This window comes from Tachypleus tridentatus, chromosome 6, assembly GCF_004210375.1.
Source record: "Tachypleus tridentatus isolate NWPU-2018 chromosome 6, ASM421037v1, whole genome shotgun sequence".
NCBI classification, from domain to species: Eukaryota; Metazoa; Arthropoda; class Merostomata; order Xiphosura; family Limulidae; genus Tachypleus; species Tachypleus tridentatus.
In genome coordinates this window covers 4,187,248-4,208,925 of record NC_134830.1, presented here as the reverse complement: position 1 = coordinate 4,208,925, position 21,678 = coordinate 4,187,248, and the positions used below count along the sequence as shown (strand labels likewise).

General features: G+C 34.1%; 1 protein-coding gene across 3 annotated transcripts in view; it reads left to right on the top strand.

Annotated features, from left to right (window-relative positions):
- Positions 1–10,616: 10,616 nt before the first annotated feature.
- LOC143251855 (beta-hexosaminidase subunit beta-like) overlaps positions 10,617–21,678 on the top strand; it is a 231,626-nt gene continuing 220,564 nt past the window's right edge. For all 3 annotated transcript variants that reach the window (XM_076503135.1, XM_076503134.1, XM_076503136.1), the window contains exon 1: positions 10,617–10,774. In XM_076503135.1, coding sequence (XP_076359250.1) covers positions 10,682–10,774 — 93 coding nt within the window. In that variant the 5' untranslated portion in view covers positions 10,617–10,681. The remainder of the gene's footprint in view (positions 10,775–21,678) is intronic.

Sequence of the window (21,678 nt, the reverse complement as noted above, 5' to 3'; positions counted from 1 at the left end):
ACGTAGCTAATTCTATAAACTGAGAATTGTTGCATCAACAATCGCAATAAATGTTCTTAAAAGTGGAAACGAATCAAAGTTATCAATAAAAGTTTAATGTTGAGTAATATCTTCCATTAAATATATACATGTAAGCTTGGCATGACATAATACTTTAAAAATAGTGATTTTAAATGATTTATTTCTGTAATGATGAATGGTAAGTCAGTCTTCATGATGATGATTAGTGTATTTTCTATTAATTACTAGCGTTATAAAGTACTTCTCTTCGTTACGCTGATATGATTGGGTTTGTAGAGTCGAAGGTTTAAGCAGAAAACACGTTCGAAATTTTCAATTGTTGACTCGGTATAAAAATGACAGTGAACCTTAGTGGTTGATTCTAAGAGCTGGTTTCTGCCCATGTGGCGGCGGACACTACTGATTGGTTATGTACTCTCTGGTCAGTATTTTAGATTTGTGACGGCTATACAGATTCCGCTGTTCTCTGGCCTGTATTGTATAGAAGGTCATTCTGGTTGACATTTCGAATTCCAGTTGTACCTGAGCCCAGACTGCGATAATAATATAGTGTGTTTCTGAGACGATGGTTTGGTTTATCTTCAATGTTGGATATGTTGAAAATGTCTTTAAAAATATTTATATAATACTCGATATTATATGTCGAATTGTTCCACAGTCGATATGTGACGTTCCACCATTAGACGGGTTGTTCCACAGTCGATATGTGACGTTCCACCATTAAACGGGTTGTTCCACAGTCGATATGTGACGATCCACCATTAGACGGGTTGTTCCACAGTCGATATGTGACGTTCCACCATTAGACGAGTTGTTCCACAGTCGAAATGTGACGTTCCACCATTAGACGGGTTGTTCCACAGTCGAAATGTGACGTTCCACCATTAGACGGGTTGTTCCACAGTCGAAATGTGACGTTCCACCATTAGACGAGTTATTCCACAGTCGAAATGTGACGTTCCACCATTAGACGGGTTGTTCCACAGTCGATATGTGACGTTCCACCATTAGACGGGTTGTTTCACAGTCGAAATGTGACGTTCCACCATTAGACGGGTTGTTCCACAGTCGAAATGTGACGTTCCACCATTAGACGGCTTGTTCCACAGTCGAAATGTGACGTTCCACCATTAGACGGGTTGTTCCACAGTCGAAATGTGACGTTCCACCATTAGACGGGTTGTTCCACAGTCGAAATGTGACGTTCCACCATTAGACGAGTTGTTCCACAGTCGAAATGTGACGTTCCACCATTAGACGGGTTGTTTTACAGTCGAAATGTGACGTTCCACCATTAGACGAGTTGTTCCACAGTCGAAATGTGATGTTGTTCCACGTTCCACCATTAGACGGGTTGTTCCACAGTCGAAATGTGACGTTCCACCATTAGACGGGTTGTTCCACAGTCGAAATGTGACGTTCCACCATTAGACGGGTTGTTCCACAGTCGATATGTGACGTTCCACCATTAGACGAGTTGTTCCACAGTCGATATGTGACGTTCCACCATTAGACTTGTTGTTCCACAGTCGATATGTGACGTTCCACCATTAGACGGGTTGTTCCACAGTCGATATTAAGCTTTTTTCTTTATATTGCCTCCTCTATTAGATTTTTTGTCGCCACGCATAACGTTAACGTTTCTTTATATAGACGTTACCACAAAGATCATGTAAAATAAGACCAGTCTTAGACGAAGCCAAAGTCTAACAAAGAAGTAGAAAGCGGGATTATCTTTGTTTAGTCATGAGCTCATTAAAAATATCTTTAAATCAAGTGCACGACTTACAGTGCAACGATAACTGGATTGTATCATAAAGTCCTTCAGGGATTCGGTTTTCCTGTAATTTACTACTGCAGCAAATGCCAAGATTAGATTAAAAATTGCTGTTTTTATAAACTATGAGGAAGAGAGAAAGAAGGAAAGATAGACTTCAAGAAACAAGTTCCGTGACAGTTTTAGATGTCATTGTTATATATATAGTTTTGAATCGTCATTTCTTTAGACTGGACTCAAGGACTTACCTTTCCTTACGATCTCTATTTAGTTAGGTTCTTATGTAGTTAGATTCTTATTTAGTTAGGTTCTTCTTATAACAACCAAGATCTCATTATTTAACTTTTCAAAGTTTGGTCTTGTCTTCTGCAACTTATCCGAGAAGAAACAGAAGTAAAATGGAAGATTTTTGTGAAACTTTGACCAACTTGAGACCTGAGTTCACAAATTAAAATAATATTGAAAAAGTAGAAAATAAAAATTATAATATAGTCAAGAGATCAAAGATAACGATTATTAAGAAAATGGTTAAAACGAATCTAGCCAAAACTTAGGTAACTGACAACAAATATAACATTGCAGAAGAATTTAAAGATATAGGACTCAGTTCTTCATAGCTTAAAAAGACTACGAAAGTTAAAGTGTCTGGTTCTCCCTTGCACTAGAATTCTAGGGCATTTAAGGACCTGTTTCTTTCTAGATTTAGAAGATTGGGATACTTATAGGACCTGGTTCTTCCTAGCTTCAGAAGGCTAGGATACTTAAAGACCTGGTTATTCCTAGCTTCAAAAGGCTAGGATACTTAAAGGACCTGGCTATTCCTAGCTTCAGAAGGCTACGATACTTAAAGAACCTGGTTCTTCTCAGCTTCAGAAGGCTATGTTACTTAAAGGACCTGTTTCTTTCTATATTTAGAAGATTGAGATACTAATAGGACCTGGTTCTTCCTAGCTTCAGAAGGCTAAGATACTTAAAGGACCTGGTTCTTCCCAGCTTCAGAAGGCTAGGATACTTAAAGGACCTGGTTCTTCCTAGCTTCAAAAGGCTACGATACTTAAAGGACCTGGTTCTTCTCAGCTTCAGAAGGCTATGTTACTTAAAGGACCTGTTTCTTTCTATATTTAGAAGATTGAGATACTGATAGGACCTGGTTCTTCCTAGCTTCAAAAGGCTACGATACTTAAAGGACCTGGTTCTTCTCAGCTTCAGAAGGCTATGTTACTTAAAGGACCTGTTTCTTTCTATATTTAGAAGATTGAGATACTGATAGGACCTGGTTCTTCCTAGCTTTAGAAGGCTAAGATACTTAAAGGACCTGGTTCTTCCCAGCTTCAGAAGGCTAGGATACTTAAAGGACCTGGTTATTCCTAGCTGCAGAAGACTGAACTTACAAGAAGTAATGCAATAAGAAAATCCTGTGATGCCTTTGTTTACTACCCCAGTTACGTGAGTAACTAGGACGAGAGGAACTTAGCAGTTCCCCCGACTGAGTTGTTTTTGCAATATGTACAGAAAATTCAAAGCTTGTATGAAATTTAAAATTACATAAAGGGATCAGGAATCATTTGGTGACCATATACCATAATATATTTACTGTGTACGTTCAAATACTGAACATTAAATCTCGCACAAAAAACATTCTTATTAAACTGAATCTTCTCTTTGCTATTAAAGCAGTTAAAAAGGTCTAAAGTTATGATTTGTTAATCGTCAATTTTAGTCTACTGTACTAACAAGGAAAAATCAACAAGATCAGTGTCGGTTGTTAGGCCTACGTACGTTTAAGGTAACGTACGAATTGAAATTTCCTTTCTAATGTACACATTTCTGTAAGTTTTAAGTGTACGCACTTTTCCAGTTGAAAATCCCTTTTCAATATATATATATTTCTGTGCGCTCTTGATATTCTGCTACCACCGGATAGTTGGATTGACCTTCCACATTATAACGTCCCCACAGCTGAAAGGGCGAACATGTTTGGTAGGAGAAGATACAAACCCGCCACCCTCAAATTACCAGTAAAGCGACCTAGCCACCTGGTTATGCCAGTCTCTGTTTGCCTGTCAAGTGTTCAGCAACTACTGATAAAATTCCAATTTCAAAAGATCGAGAAGTGTTCCCGCTTCACTCGAATTTCATATATGAACAAGGTCTTGCTTAATCAAAACACGATAACATGTGATAACATTAACACTACTTCTGACTACTCCGAGAACATGAATAGACCAATGATAAGGGTTTGTGGAAACACTATTATCACTTCGTAAAATACATAGAAACGGCCGCTTAATAAACGAAGGCATCCGTTTGTAACAAGGTATTCCTTCAGTTACGTCAGAAGGTGTTATTCTAATTATCTCAAGAGAGTTTGTTTGTTGGATTTCGCCAAAAGCAACTCAAATGCCTAATTGCTACATCCGTTTCTAATATAGAAATGAAACATCGTCTACCACCAACTCTTGGACAACCTTCAAATGCCTAATTGCTACATCCGTTTCTAATATAGAAATGAAACATCGTCTACCACCAACTCTTGGACAACCTTCAAATGCCTAATTGCTACATCCGTTTCTAATATAGAAATGAAACATCGTCTACCACCAACTCTTGGACAACCTTCAAATGCCTAATTGCTACATCCGTTTCTAATATAGAAATGAAACATCGTCTACCACCAACTCTTGGACAACCTTCAAATGCCTAATTGCTACATCCGTTTCTAATATAGAAATGAAACATCGTCTACCACCAACTCTTGGACAACCTTCAAATGCCTAATTGCTACATCCGTTTCTAATATAGAAATGAAACATCGTCTACCACCAACTCTTGGACAACCTTATTTTAACAGTGGGATTGACCATCAATTATAACGACATCACGACTCAAAGTGAATGAATTCGACCCTGTGACCCCGCAGATAGCGAGTACAGCTCTCTAATCTTCAGATCATGTCATCTTAACCCTTTCGTGACGAGTCACGGGTCAAAGGTCATGTCATCGTGTTTGTTGACTTACATTCAATATTTTATTGAACTACAATTTTATGAATTTATCTCAATAACTTTGGAACCAAATATCATGTTATTGTTAAAACTTTAATATTATATACAAGTTAATTTAAATGTAAATGTTAAAAGAACACATTTAAAAATAGCTTTTAGTTAGTCACGTGGTATTTTGAATGCAGCACTGTTCAAAATTAGATGTTTTTTATGTCACAGTAGTGTCTTTAGTTTTGTGCAAAATAAGAACTCAAATTACTAATATTGACAAGCTAGAATATAAAATAAGAACCTCATATCTTTTTATTTTGTTGAGAAATGGCTTATGTACTGAATCAAACACAGTGGCTCCCTCTTTACCTCTTACCCTTCTTAGAAACCATTTTTAGTATCCTATATACAGTATATGACATGTGAATAACCAATCGACAGATCAGAATGGCCCCTATTGGTTTTCTCAGCTACTTTAAACTGTGAAAAGGCTACTGAGTTTTTCAAACCAAGATTGAAGGTAGGTTGTGTCTTCAGTCTGCTCGAAGTTTCATACTTTTTTAAACCTAAATACATCCTACTTACTAAACTTAATAAATTATAGTATATTTCCATGGTATCAGTAGAGTTATTAATGATTTTTTGGTTGTTCAACTGTATATATAAAACCTAAAAAAACGTTCTTTGATATCCACTTCATGCGAAGTTTGAAAAGGCTTAGCAACCTGTGGCCAGCAGCAACAGAGTTCAAAGGTCGTGGCTAGAAGAGATAATTGTTTGCTTTACTTCTGTAATTATTGTTTTGTATTTTAAGAAAAATAGGTTTAATAATTCATTTCTAAATAGTAGTAATCTTTATACACATATAATGTATAATAATTGAAATGTGACTGTATATTACAAAATACTAGTCCATTAACACATAGTCAAGACCTGATCAATTTTATGTTATTGGATACGGTTATACGGATGCACGCGCACTGCATCAATATACGTTTCATAAAGTTAGCTAAGCAGGACTACAAGGTCAATATAGTAAAAAATAATCAAACGAATTCGATATTTAACAAACAAAACTTGAGTAAAAATATTTCATTAAAAAATTTAATTGTTTGTTTACACAAAAACTTGTAACCTTTACTAAACGTCAGGGCCTGGTATATACAGCCTTGTTATTATAATACTAAATGTCTGCTACACGAGGGCTATCTGTGCTAGCCGTCCCTAATATAGCAGTGTAAGACTAGAGGGAAGGCAGCTAGTCATCACCGCTCACCACAAACTCTTAGTCCCTTCTTTTACCAACGAATTGTGCGCCCCCACGGCAGAAAGGGCGAGCATATTTGGTGCGACGGAGATTCGAACTCGCCACCCTCGGATTACGAGTCGAACGCCTTAACCCACCTGGCCATGCGGGGCCTGGTATGTACAGCCTTGTTATTATAATATATGTATGTGCATCTACCATATTAATACGTTATGTTTAATAAGCTACTGCTTCAAGAGCCATTAGTTCAGCTTGATAGATCGATATACTAAAGAAATGATTTGTTGAAACTTTATCTGCGATCACAGAAATATTAAAATGAACAAACAGATAGGTAACAACCTAGGACCTGAGGGTTAGCGTGCCCACACTGTCGGTCAGAAGGTTCCCCATTTCGCGTCTCATTAGCTCCAAAGTATGCTGCGAACCTAGTGGCCGTGGGCGCATTATAAGAGTGACAGCCAATTCCTGCTATTCGGTCAAACAAGAGTGACCTGAAGTTTGTCGGTTGGATCTGTTAACTAACTGTATTCCCTGGATCTTATTAGTTCAAAGCTAAGAATGACTGTGTGTAACTATTCCTTGTGTGACTTTGAAGAAAAACAACAAGACTGTTGAAGTAACTGATCTTTGGAATTTTTTAAAACTTCTCTTAATTTTCCATAAACTTAAATAAATAATTTGAATATTTTCATTGAAAAGTATCTTATTTTTCCAATAAATAAAACGACCTTTAAATAATCAATAGATTTTATAGAATGTTGCCACCAGGTGGATCATTAATAAGTTTAAGAACTTACAATTTAAAATGCATACTTCGATTTCCCTAAACAGATGGAGCTCAGGTCGCTTATTACGTACCTTTAATAATTTGAATATACTTAAAATTAGCAGTGTGTCTATAAAGTTTCTAACGGTATGCTAAACCCTGGTGGTGAATCTTTCAGATTTCTAACTGTGAAGAGCCCCCTGACGGTGGGTCTATGAAGTATCTAACAAACCAACTATTCACCCACTAAACCAACTCTTATCTCGATAAAAAATCACTAACACTAAATAAACCAACTATCCTTCCAGTATACCAGTTCGTGTCAAAGTAAGATATTAATAAAACTAAATAAACCAACTATCCTTTCAGTATACCAGTTCGTGTCAACGCAAGATATTAATAAAACTAAATAAACCAACTATCCTTCCAGTATACCAGTTCGTGTCAACGTAAGATATTAATAAAACTAAATAAACCAAATATTCTTCCAGTATACCAGTTTGTGTCAACGTACGATATTAATAAAACTAAATAAACCAACTATCCTTCCAGTATACCAGTTCGTGTCAAAGTAAGATATTAATAAAACTAAATAAACCAACTATCCTTCCAGTATACCAGTTCGTGTCAAGGTAAGATATTAAAAAAACTAAATAAACCAACAATCCTTCCAGTATACCAATTCGTGTATAGGTAAGATATTAATAAAACTAAATTAACCAACTATCCTTCCAATATACCAGTTCGTTGCAACGTGAGATATTAATAAAACTAAATAAACCAACTATCCTTCCAGTATACCAGTTTGTGACAACGTGAGATATTAATAAAACTAAATAAACCAACTATCCTTCCAGTATACCAGTTCGTGTCAACGTAAGATATTAATAAAACTAAATAAACCAACTATCCTTCCAGTATACCAGTTCGTGTCTAGGTAAGATATTAATAAAACTAAATAAACCAACTATCATTCCAGTATACCAGTTCGTGTCTAGGTAAGATATTAATAAAACTAAATAAACCAACAATCCTTCCAATATACCAGTTCGTGTATAGGCAAGATATTAATAAAACTAAATTAACCAACTATCCTTCCAATATACCAGTTCGTTGCAATGTGAGATATTAATAAAACTAAATAAACCAACTATCCTTCCAGTATGCCAATTCGTATCTAGATTAGCTATTAATAAAACTAAACAAATCAACTATCCTTCCAGTATACCAGTTCATATCTAGATAAGATATTAATAAAACTAAACAAACCAACTATTCTTCCAGTATACCAGTTTGTGACGACGTGAGATATTAATAAAACTAAATAAACCAACTATCCTTCCAGTATACCAGTTCGTGTCTAGGTAAGATATTAATAAAACTAAATAAATCAACTATCCTTCCAGTATACCAGTTCGTGTCTAGGTAAGATATTAATAAAACTAAATAAACTAACTATCATTCCAGTATACCAGTTCGTGTCAAGGTAAGATATTAATAAAACTAAATAAACCAACTATCCTTCCAGTATGCCAATTCGTGTCTAGATTAGCTATTAATAAAACTAAACAAATCAACTATCCTTCCAGTGTACCAGTTCATATCTAGATAAGATATTAATAAAACTAAACAAACCAACTATTCTTCCAGTATACCAGTTTGTGACAACGTGAGATATTAATAAAACTAAATAAACCAACTATCCTTCCAGTATACCAGTTCGTGTCAACGTAAGATATTAATAAAACTAAATAAACCAACTATCCTTCCAGTATACCAGTTCGTGTCTAGGTAAGATATTAATAAAACTAAATAAACCAACTATCCTTCCAGTATGCCAATTCGTATCTAGATTAGCTATTAATAAAACTAAACAAATCAACTATCCTTCCAGTATACCAGTTCATATCTAGATAAGATATTAATAAAACTAAACAAACCAACTATTCTTCCAGTATACCAGTTTGTGACGACGTGAGATATTAATAAAACTAAATAAACCAACTATCCTTCCAGTATACCAGTTCGTGTCAACGTAAGATATTAATAAAACTAAATAAACTAACTATCATTCCAGTATACCAGTTCGTGTCAAGGTAAGATATTAATAAAACTAAATAAACCAACTATCCTTCCAGTATGCCAATTCGTGTCTAGATTAGCTATTAATAAAACTAAACAAATCAACTATCCTTCCAGTGTACCAGTTCATATCTAGATAAGATATTAATAAAACTAAACAAACCAACTATTCTTCCAGTATACCAGTTTGTGACGACGTGAGATATTAATAAAACTAAATAAACCAACTATCCTTCCAGTATACCAGTTCGTGTCTAGGTAAGATATTAATAAAACTAAATAAACCAACTATCCTTCCAGTATACCAGTTCGTGTCAACGTAAGATATTAATAAAACTAAATAAACCAACTATCATTCCAGTATACCAGTTCGTGTCAAGGTAAGATATTAATAAAACTAAATAAACCAACAATCCTTCCAATATACCAGTTCGTGTCAAGGTAAGATATTAATAAAACTAAATAAACGAACAATCCTTCCAGTATACCAGTTCGTGTATAGGTAAGATATTAATAAAACTAAATTAACCAACTATCCTTCCAATATACCAGTTCGTTGCAACGTGAGATATTAATAAAACTAAATAAACGAACTATCCTTCCAATATGCCAATTCGTGTCTAGATTAGCTATTAATAAAACTAAACAAATCAACTATCCTTCCAGTGTACCAGTTCATATCTAGATAAGATATTAATAAAACTAAACAAACCAACTATTCTTCCAGTATACCAGTTTGTGACGACGTGAGATATTAATAAAACTAAATAAACCAACTATCCTTCCAGTATACCAGTTCGTGTATAGGTAAGATATTAATAAAACTAAATTAACCAACTATCCTTCCAATATACCAGTTCGTTGCAACGTGAGATATTAATAAAACTAAATAAACCAACTATCCTTCCAATATGCCAATTCGTGTCTAGATTAGCTATTAATAAAACTAAACAAATCAACTATCCTTCCAGTGTACCAGTTCATATCTAGATAAGATATTAATAAAACTAAACAAACCAACTATTCTTCCAGTATACCAGTTCGTGTGAACGTAAGATATTGATAAAACTAAATAAACCAACTATCCTTCCAGTATACCAGTTCGTGTGAACGTAAGATATTGATAAAATTAAATAAACCAACTATCCTTCCAGTATACCAGTTTGTGTCAACGTAAGATATTAACAAAACTAAATAAACCAACTATCCTTCCAGTATACCAGTTCGTGTCAACGTAAGATATTAATATAATTTAATAAACCAACTATCCTTCCAGTATACCAGTTCGTGTCTAGATAAGCTATTAATAAAACTAAACAAATCAACTATCCTTCCAGTTTACCAATTCGTGTCTAGGTAAATTATTAATAAAGCTAAGGAAACCAAATATTCTCCCTGCTGCCTTCCTTTATGTCCACCCGTTCAATATAAAAGACAGCTGGGGTAGATATCGTTTAAAATACGTGGTACATTATCACCTTAAGTTGAAATGACCCGTGAACTTCCGTTCTTTAACATTCGATCTTTATTCTTAATGTATTTATTTAGTCAAAATCGTTGAAATTGTTAACACTATTTTCCATGCAATGATGCTTTAAACGTTATACTGTTCTTTATCTTTATTTTATCTGGAAAGGGGATTATGATTGTTAAATAGTAGTCATTTCGTCACCATTATCTCTGGGGTCGTTGTCAGTTATCTAAAACTTTGTTCAGAATAAATACCATCGATCTGTCGTAAGTTTATAACAAAATAGGAACAAAACGAGATGTCGAAACACCTACTGCTAGCATTGCTGTTGTTTTCCCTTCGTGACGTCCAAGGCTACATAACATACATTGAAAAGCGATTTCCATTAGAGGTTAGTTAAAATTTTGTTCATTTCACTGTTTGTGGGATTGTGTTGTTAGTTTGCCAAGTTAATACTGACATGTTCAAGTTGTAATGGAGGTTACAAATACAAGGTTAAACACCATAAACACGGTGGGTCCACTTCGCTATTTTGTTCAGAAGAAGGAAACGGTCCTTGTATATAGAAATACAAGTTAAGAGTGTCCGTATATGACGTGATCCAACTTCCCTGCAGTGCACATGCCCAACAGTTCTCTGTTTTTTACAAACAAACGACTGCCGATTTGAAAATCTAACATAAAATACTTTAGCTATTCAGACACAAGGAGCAAGAATGCAAAGTGCTTTTTATATTTTCTAAGTATTTTGAAGGATTTGGTAATTAAAAAGTGTCGAACATTAGATGTACCACGGCAATCCAAACATTCCAAGTGTTGATCATTAGATGTAGCAAGACAATCCAAACATTCCAAGTGTTTAAAATTAGATGTGACACGGCAATCTAAACATTGCAAGAGTTGAACATGAGATGCAACACGGCAATCCAAACATTCCAAGTGTTGGACATTATATCTAGTAGGGCATTTCAAACATTCCAAGCGTTTGACATTAAGTAGATCAGGGCAATTCAAACATTCCAAGTGTTGAACATTAGGTAGATCAGGGCAATCTAAACATTCCAAGCGTTGAACATTAGGTAGATCAGGGCAATTCAAACATTCCAAGTGTTGAACATTAGGTAGATCAGGGCAATCCAAACATTCCAAGCGTTGAACATTAGGTAGATCAGGGCAATCTAAACATTCCAAGCGTTGAACATTAGGTAGATCAGGGCAATCTAAACCTTCCAAGTGTTGAACATTAGTTAGATCAGGGCAATCTAAACATTCCAAGTGTTGAACATTAGTTAGATCAGGGCAATCCAAACATTCCAAGTGTTGAACATTAGGTAGATCAGGGCAATCTAAACATTCCAAATGTTAAACATTAGTTAAATCAGGGCAATCCAGATATTCCAAGTGTTGAACATTAGGTAGATCAGGGTAATCCAACATTCCAAGCATTGAACATTAGGTAGATCAGGGCAATCTAAACATTCCAAGCGTTGAACATTAGGTAGATCAGGGCAATCTAAACCTTCCAAGTGTTGAACATTAGTTAGATCAGGGCAATCTAAACATTCCAAGTGTTGAACATTAGTTAGATCAGGGCAATCCAAACATTCTAAGTGTTGAACATTAGGTAGATCAGGGCAATCTAAACATTCCAAATGTTGAACATTAGTTAAATCAGGGCAATCCAGATATTCCAAGTGTTGAACATTATGTAGATCAGGGCAATCCAAACATTCCAAGCGTTGAACATTAGGTAGATCATGGTAATCCAACATTCCAAGCGTTTGACATTAGGTAGATCAGGGCAATCCAAACATTCCAAGTGTTAAACATTAGGTAGATCAGGGCATTCCAAACATTCCAAGCATTGAACATTAGGTAGATCAGGGCAATCTAAAGATTCCAAGTGTTGAACATTAGTTAGATCAGGGCAATCTAAACATTCCAAGTGTTGAACACTAGTTAGATCAGGGCAATCCAAACATTCCAAGCGTTGAACATTAGGTAGATCAGGGCAATACAAACATTCCAAGCGTTGAACATTAGGTAGATCAGGGCAATCCAAACATTCCAAGCGTTGAACATTAGGTAGATCGGGGCAATCCAAACATTCCAAGTGTTAAACATTAGGTAGATCAGGGCAATCCAAACATTCCAAGCGTTGAACATTAGGTAGATCAGGGCAATCCAAAATTCCAAGCGTTGAACATTAGGTAGATCGGGGCAATCCAAACATTCCAAGCGTTGAACATTAGGTAGATCATGGCAATCCAAACATTCCAAGTGTTGAACATTAGGTAAATCAGGGCAATCCAGACATTCCAAGTGTTGAAAATTAGTTAGATTAGGGCAATCTAAACATTCCAAGTGTTGAACATTAGTTAGATCAGGGCAATCCAAACATTTCAAGTGTTGAACATTAGGTAGATCAGGGCAATCCAAACATTCCAAGCGTTGAACATCAGGTGGATCAGGGCAATCCAAACATACCAAGTGTTGAACATTAGGTAGATCAGGGCAATCTAAACATTCCAAGTGTTGAACATTAGTTAGATTAGGGCAATCCAAAATTCCAAGCGTTGGACATTAGGTAGATCAGGGGAATCCAAACATTCCAAGTGTTGAACATTAGGTAGATCAGGGCAATCCAAACATTCCAAGTGTTGAACGTTAGTTAGATCAGGGCAATCTAAAATTCCAAGCGTTGGACATTAGGTGGATCAGAGCAATCCAAACATTCCAAGTGTTGAACATTTGGTAGATCAGGGCAATCTAAACATTCCAAGTGTTTAACATTAGTTAGATCAGGGCAATCCAAACATTTCAAATGTTGAACATTAGGTAGATCAGGGCAATCCAAACATTCAAAGTGTTGAACATTAGGTAGATCAGAGCAATCCACACATTCAAAGTGTTGAACATTAGGTAGATCAGGGCAATCCAAACATTCCAAGTGTTGAACATTAGATCTGGTAGGGCAATCCCAACATTCCAAGTGTTGAACATTAGGTTGATCAGGGCAATCCAAACATTCCAAGCGTTGAACATTAGGTAGATCAGAGCAATCCAAACATTCAAAGTGTTGAAGATTAGGTAGATCAGCGCAATCCAAACATACCAATTGTTGAACATTATGTTGATCAGATACAATAGAATCGGTGCTTTGGTATTTTTATTTCTTAAAACTGTGTAATATTTGATACTTTAATTTCTTTAGTTGGTTAAAATTGTATCAAATTGGATTCTTTAGTGTCTTTAACTGTTAAAATTGCATCAGATTTAGTACTCTAACATTTGTATATGTTAAAATTACATCATATTTAGCATGTTAAAATTTTCAATGTAAAGAACGCCCAATAGAATTGTGAGACAACTAATTTTTAAGGTCAAATACCTAAAGGTTCACAGTTGTAATATATGAGAATACTCGTGATATTTTATCGTATTATTAGAGACTGTAATCATGATGGCCATCGGGTCTTGTACCCTTATCATTTTTAGATCCTAACTAATCACACAGAATACGTAATTTTAGGAGTGTTGGTCGGGGCATAAATCATTAGCACCTAAGTAAATCTCCCATAGTTCAAGTAGTAAACATATAAGTAACATAGCTGCCTCTTATAAATCAAAACAAAAATTCACATAAGATAATTCTTACCTTTGTGAGAAGCAAGAGATAAACATGTTGTCAACTACAATTATGGTTACCTTGAAGTTTATTACAGGGCCTCAGCTATTTGATAATATATTTACAGAAGTTGAATGGGAACAGTTTTGAAAGCTGACAGATTTATTTCGATGTGATAAAAAAGTGATAATAATTATTGGAGTTAATGTACCGTAATATTAATAATAGCGTAAACTTTCAACGTTTGAAAACGATAAATCATAGTTTTCAATCTTTTCAATACAATTGATGATAGCTAAAAATGTACTCAGAGTGCATAATTTGTGACATAACGTAACAACGGAGCACAAACATTATGTGATACTCTACAAAATCAAAGTTTTATTTTTTAATTTAAGGACAAAGACCTCACATGGTACGTTCATAATAAAGTTTATTTATTACCCATTCAAATCGTTTTGAAACTTTTATTTTAACCTTATTTTTACGGGTCACTGGTCAAAGGTCATGTCATAGATTTTGTTGACTCGCATTCAAAATCTTATTCAACTATTTTATTATTATTATTAGTTTATTATTATTATTGTTGTATTATTTTATTATTATTTTTTATTATTTTTATTACTTTACATGTAATAATCATATTACATTACATAACACCATCTCAACAACCTTGATATACATAACACCACCTCAACAACCTTGATATTACATTACATAACACCACTTGAACAACCTTGATATTACATTACATAACACCACTTCAACAACCTTGATATTACATTACATAACACCACCTCAACAATCTTGCTATTACATTACATAACACTACCTCAACAACCTTAACATTACATTACATAACACCACCTCAACAACATTGATATTACATTACATAACACCATCTCAACAACCTTAATATTACATTACATAACACCACCTCAACAGCCTTGATATTACATTACATAACACCACCTCAACAACCTTGATATTGCATTACATAACACTACTTCAACAACCTTGATATTACATTACATAACACCACCTCAACAACCTTGATATTACATTACATAACACCACCTCAACAGCCTTGATATTACATTACATAACACCACCTCAACAACCTTGATATTGCATTACATAACACTACTTCAACAACCTTGATATTACATTACATAACACCACCTCAACAACCTTGATATTACATTACATAACACCACCTCAACAACATTGATATTACATTACATAACACCACCTCAACAACCTTAACGTTACGTTACGTTACACCACCTCAACAACCTTGATATTACGTTACATAACAACACCTCAACAACCAGATATTACATTACATAACAACACCTCAACAACCTTGATATTATTTTTACGTTACGCCACCTCAACAACCTTAATATTACATTACATAACACGCCACCTCAACAGTAGCCGATGTTACATTACATAACACCACCTCAACAACCTTGATATTGCATTACATAACACTACTTCAACAACCTTGATATTACATTACATAACACCACCTCAACAACCTTGATATTACATTACATAACACCACCTCAACAACCTTAACATTACATTACATTACACCACCTCAACAACCTTGATATTACATTACATAACACCACCTCAACAACCTTGATATTACATTACATAACACCACCTCAACAACCTTAACATTACATTACATTACACCACCTCAACAACCTTGATATTACATTACATAACAACACCTCAACAACCTTGATATTACATTACATAACATATCACCACTGTACCTTTCTGTGAAGTCATTAAATTTTTAGGTATGAATTTAAACCACGCTCTAACATGGACAAACAAATCATGCTTTAACATGGACAAAGAAACCATGCTCTAACATGGACAAAGAAACCATGCTCTAACGTGGACAAAGAAACCATGCTCTAACATGGACATACAAACCATGCCTAACATGAACAAACAACTTTAACAAAATCATAGAGAAATCAAGCAAAATAATTATATATCTGAGAAGAATTGTAAGAACCAAAAAAGCAGTCTATACTTAAGATATACAAATGTTACATCCGACCACTTTATCAGTATATGTAATTATACAAAAGCAACATCAGACCACTTTTTCAATATATGTAATTATACAAAGGTTACATCAGACCACTTTTTCAGTATATGTAATTAAACAAAGGTTACATCAGACCACTTTTTTAGTATATGTAATTATACAAAGGTTACATCAGACCACTTTTTCAGTATATGTAATTATACAAAGGTTACATCAGACCACTTTTTCAGTATATGTAATTATACAAAGGTTACATCAGACCACTTTATCAGTATATGTAATTATACAAAAGCAACATCAGACCACTTTTTCAATATATCTAATTATACAAAGGTTACATCAGACCACTTTTTCAGTATATGTAATTAAACAAAGGTTACATCAGACCACATTTTCAGTATATGTAATTATACAAAGGTTACATCAGACCACTTTTTCAGTATATGTAATTATACAAAAGCAACATCAGACCACTTTTTCAGTATATGTAATTATACAAAGGTTACATCAGACCACATTTTCAGTATATGTAATTATACAAAGGTTACATCAGACCACTTTTTCAGTATATGTAATTATACAAAGGTTACATCAGACCACTTTTTCAGTATATGTAATTATACAAAGGTTACATCAGACCACATTTTCAGTATATGTAATTATACAAAGGTTACATCAGACCACTTTTTCAGTATATGTAATTATACAAAGGTTACATCAGACCACTTTATTAGTATATGTAATTATACAAAAGCAACATCAGACCACTTTTTCAATATATGTAATTAAACAAAGGTTACATCAGACCACTTTTTTAGTATATGTAATTATACAAAGGTTACATCAGACCACTTTTTCAGTATATGTAATTATATAAACGTTACATCAGACCCCTTTTTAGGTATATATAATTAAACAAAGGTTACATCAGACCACTTTTTCAGTATATGTAATTAAACAAAGGTTACATCAGACCACTTTCTCAGTATATGTAATTATACAAAGGTTACATCAGACCACTTTCTCAGTATATGTAATTATACAAAAGCAACATCAGACCACTTTTTCAGTATATGTAATTATACAAAGGTTACATCAGACCACTTTCTCAGTATATGTAATTATACAAAAGCAACATCAGACCACTTTTTCAATATATGTAATTATACAAAGGTTACATCAGACCACTTTTTCAGTATATGTAATTATACAAAGGTTACATCAGACCACATTTTCAGTATATGTAATTATACAAAGGTTACATTAGACCACTTTTTCAGTATATGTAATTATACAAAGGTTACATCAGACCACTTTTTCAGTATATGTAATTATACAAAGGTTACATCAGACCACTTTTTCAGTATATGTAATTATACAAATGTTATATCAGACCACTTTTTCAGTACGGTTGCCCATGTACATGTAATATGTCACCCATACATGTTCAAAAGATGAATCCCTACAAAATAAAACTACCGTGCAGGCTTCCTAATTACACCCCTCAAGATCACGTAGACAGTCGACATCCTAACTACACCCCTCAAGATCACGTGGACAGTCGACATCCTAATTACACCCCTCAAGATTACGTGGACAGTCTACATCCTAATTACACCCCTCAAGATCACGTGGACAGTCGACATCCTAATTACACCCCTCAAGATTACGTGGACAGTCGACATCCTAATTACACCCCTCAAGATCACGTGGACAGTCGACATCCTAATTACACCCCTCATGATTACGTGAACAGTCGACATCCTAATTCCACCCCTCAAGATCACGTGGACAGTCGACATCCTAATTACACCCCTGAAGATTACGTGGACAGTCGACATCCTAATTACACCCCTCAAGATCACGTGGACAGTCGACATCAATTCTTCCAATACAAACCCAACTTCAAAAATTAGCTAAACAATAATTCAGAAAAGCAACTGCTGGTTACAGACAAAACAAAGAATAGGCAGTTTATTTACACCCAGTACCTAATAATAACAAAGAATAACCAGTTCATTTACACACAGTACCCAATCATAACAAAGAATAACCAGTTCGTTTACACACAATACCTAATCATAGCAAAGAATAACCAGTTCATTTACACCCAGTACCTAATCATAACAAAGAATAACCAGTTCATTTACACCCAGTACCTAATCATAACAAAGAATAACCAGTTCATTTACACCCAGTACCTAATCATAACAGAATAACCAGTTCATTTACAACCCAGTACCTAATCATAACAAAGAATAACCAGTTCATTTACACCCAGTACCTAATCATAACAAAGAATAACCAGTTCATTTACACCCAGTACCTAATCATAACAAAGAATAACCAATCTATTTACACCCAGTACCTAATCATAACAAAGAAAAACCAGCTCATTTACACCAAGTAACAAATCATAACAAAGAATAACCAGTTCATTTACACCCAGTACCTAATCATAACAAAGAATAACCAATCTATTTACACCCAGTACCTAATCATAACAAAGAATAACCAGTCCATTTACACCCAATACCTAATCATAACAAAGAATAACCAATCTATTTACACCCAGTAACTAATCATAACAAAGAATAACCAGTTCATTTACACCCAGTACCTAATCATAACAAAGAATAACCAGTACATTTACACCCAATACCTAATCATAACAAAGAATAACCAGCTCATTTACACCCAGTAACTAATCATAACAAAGAATAACCAGTTCATTTACACCCAGTACCTAATCATAACAAAGAATAACCAGTTCGTTTACACACAATACTTAATCATAACAAAGAATAACCAGTTCATTTACACCCAGTACCTAATCATAACAAAGAATAACCAGTTCATTTACACCCAGTACCTAATCATAACAAAGAATAACCAGTTCAATTACACCCAGTACCTAATCATAACAGAATATCCAGTTCATTTACAACCCAGTACCTAATCATAACAAAGAATAACCAGTTCATTTACACCCAGTACCTAATCATAACAAAGAATAACCAGTTCATTTACACCCAGTACCTAATCATAACAAAGAATAACCAATCTATTTACACCCAGTACCTAACCATAACAAAGAATAACCAGCTCATTTACACCCAGTAACTAATCATAACAAAGAATAACCAGTTAATTTACACCCATTGCCTAATCATAACAAAGAATAACCAATCTATTTACTTCCAGTACCTAATCATAACAAAGAATAACCAGCTCATTTACACCCAGTAACTAATCATAACAAAGAATAACCAGTTCATTTACACCCAGTGCCTAATCATAACAAAGAATAACCAATCTATTTACACCCAGTACCTAATCATAACAAAGAATAACCAGTTCATTTACACCCAGTACCTAATCATAACAAAGAATAACCAGCTAATTTACACCCAGTAACTAATCATAACAAAAAATAACCAGTTCATTTACACCCAGTACCTAATCATAACAAAGAATAACCAGTCCACTTACACCCAGTAACTAATCATAATAAAGAATAACCAGTGGATTTACACCCAGAACCTAATCATAACAAAAAATAACCAGTACATTTACACCCAGTACCTAATCATAACAAAGAATAACCAATCTATTTACACCCAGTACCTCATCATAACAAAGAATAACCAATCTATTTACACCCAGTACCTAATCATAATCAAGGAATAACCAATCTATTTACACCCAATACCTAATCATAACAGAGAATAACCAATCTATTTACACCCAGTACCTAATCATAACAAAGAATAACCAGTCCATTTACATCCAATACCTAATCATAACAAAGAATAACCAGTACATTTACACCCAATACCTAATCATAATAAAGAATAACCAGTACATTTACACCCAATACCTAATCATAACAAAGAATAACCAGTCCATTTACACCCAGTACCTAATCATAACGAAGAATAACCAGTCCACTTACACCCAGTAACTAATCATAACAAAGAATAACCAGTCCATTTACACCCAGAACCTAATCATAACAAAAAATAACCAGTCCATTTACACCCAATACCTAATCATAACAAAGAATAACCAGTACATTTACAACCATTACCTAATAATAATAAAGAATAATCAGTACATTTACGCCCAGTACCTAATCATAACAAAGAATAACCAATCTATTGACACCCAGTACCTAATCATAACAAAGAATAACCAATCTGTTTACTCCCAGTACCTAATCATAACAAAGAATAACCAATCTATTTACACCCAGTACCTAATTATAACAAAGAATAACCAATCTATTTACACCCAGTACCTAATATTAACAAAAAATATTCAATCTATTTACACCCAGTACCTAATCATAACAAAGAATAACGAATCTATTTACATTTAGTACCTAATCATAACAAAGAATAACCAATCTATTGACACCCAGTACCTAATCATAACAAAGAATAACCAATCTGTTTATTCCCACTACCTAATCATAACAAAGAATAACCAATCTATTTACACCCAGTACCTAATTATAACAAAGAATAACCAATCTATTTACACCCAGTACCTAATTATAACAAAGAATAACCAGTTCATTTACACCCAGTACCTAATCATAACAAAGAATAACCAGTTCATTTACACCCAGTACCTAATCATAACAGAATAACCAGTTCATTTACAACCCAGTACCTAATCATAACAAAGAATAACCAGTTCATTTACACCCAGTACCTAATCATAACAAAGAATAACCAGTTCATTTACACCCAGTACCTAATCATAACAAAGAATAACCAATCTATTTACACCCAGTACCTAATCATAACAAAGAAAAACCAGCTCATTTACACCAAGTAACAAATCATAACAAAGAATAACCAGTTCATTTACACCCAGTACCTAATCATAACAAAGAATAACCAATCTATTTACACCCAGTACCTAATCATAACAAAGAATAACCAGTCCATTTACACCCAATACCTAATCATAACAAAGAATAACCAATCTATTTACACCAAGTAACTAATCATAACAAAGAATAACCAGTTCATTTACACCCAGTACCTAATCATAACAAAGAATAACCAGTACATTTACACCCAATACCTAATCATAACAAAGAATAACCAGCTCATTTACACCCAGTAACTAATCATAACAAAGAATAACCAGTTCATTTACACCCAGTACCTAATCATAACAAAGAATAACCAGTTCGTTTACACACAATACTTAATCATAACAAAGAATAACCAGTTCATTTACACCCAGTACCTAATCATAACAAAGAATAACCAGTTCATTTACACCCAGTACCTAATCATAACAAAGAATAACCAGTTCAATTACACCCAGTACCTAATCATAACAGAATATCCAGTTCATTTACAACCCAGTACCTAATCATAACAAAGAATAACCAGTTCATTTACACCCAGTACCTAATCATAACAAAGAATAACCAGTTCATTTACACCCAGTACCTAATCATAACAAAGAATAACCAATCTATTTACACCCAGTACCTAATCATAACAAAGAATAACCAGCTCATTTACACCCAGTAACTAATCATAACAAAGAATAACCAGTTAATTTAC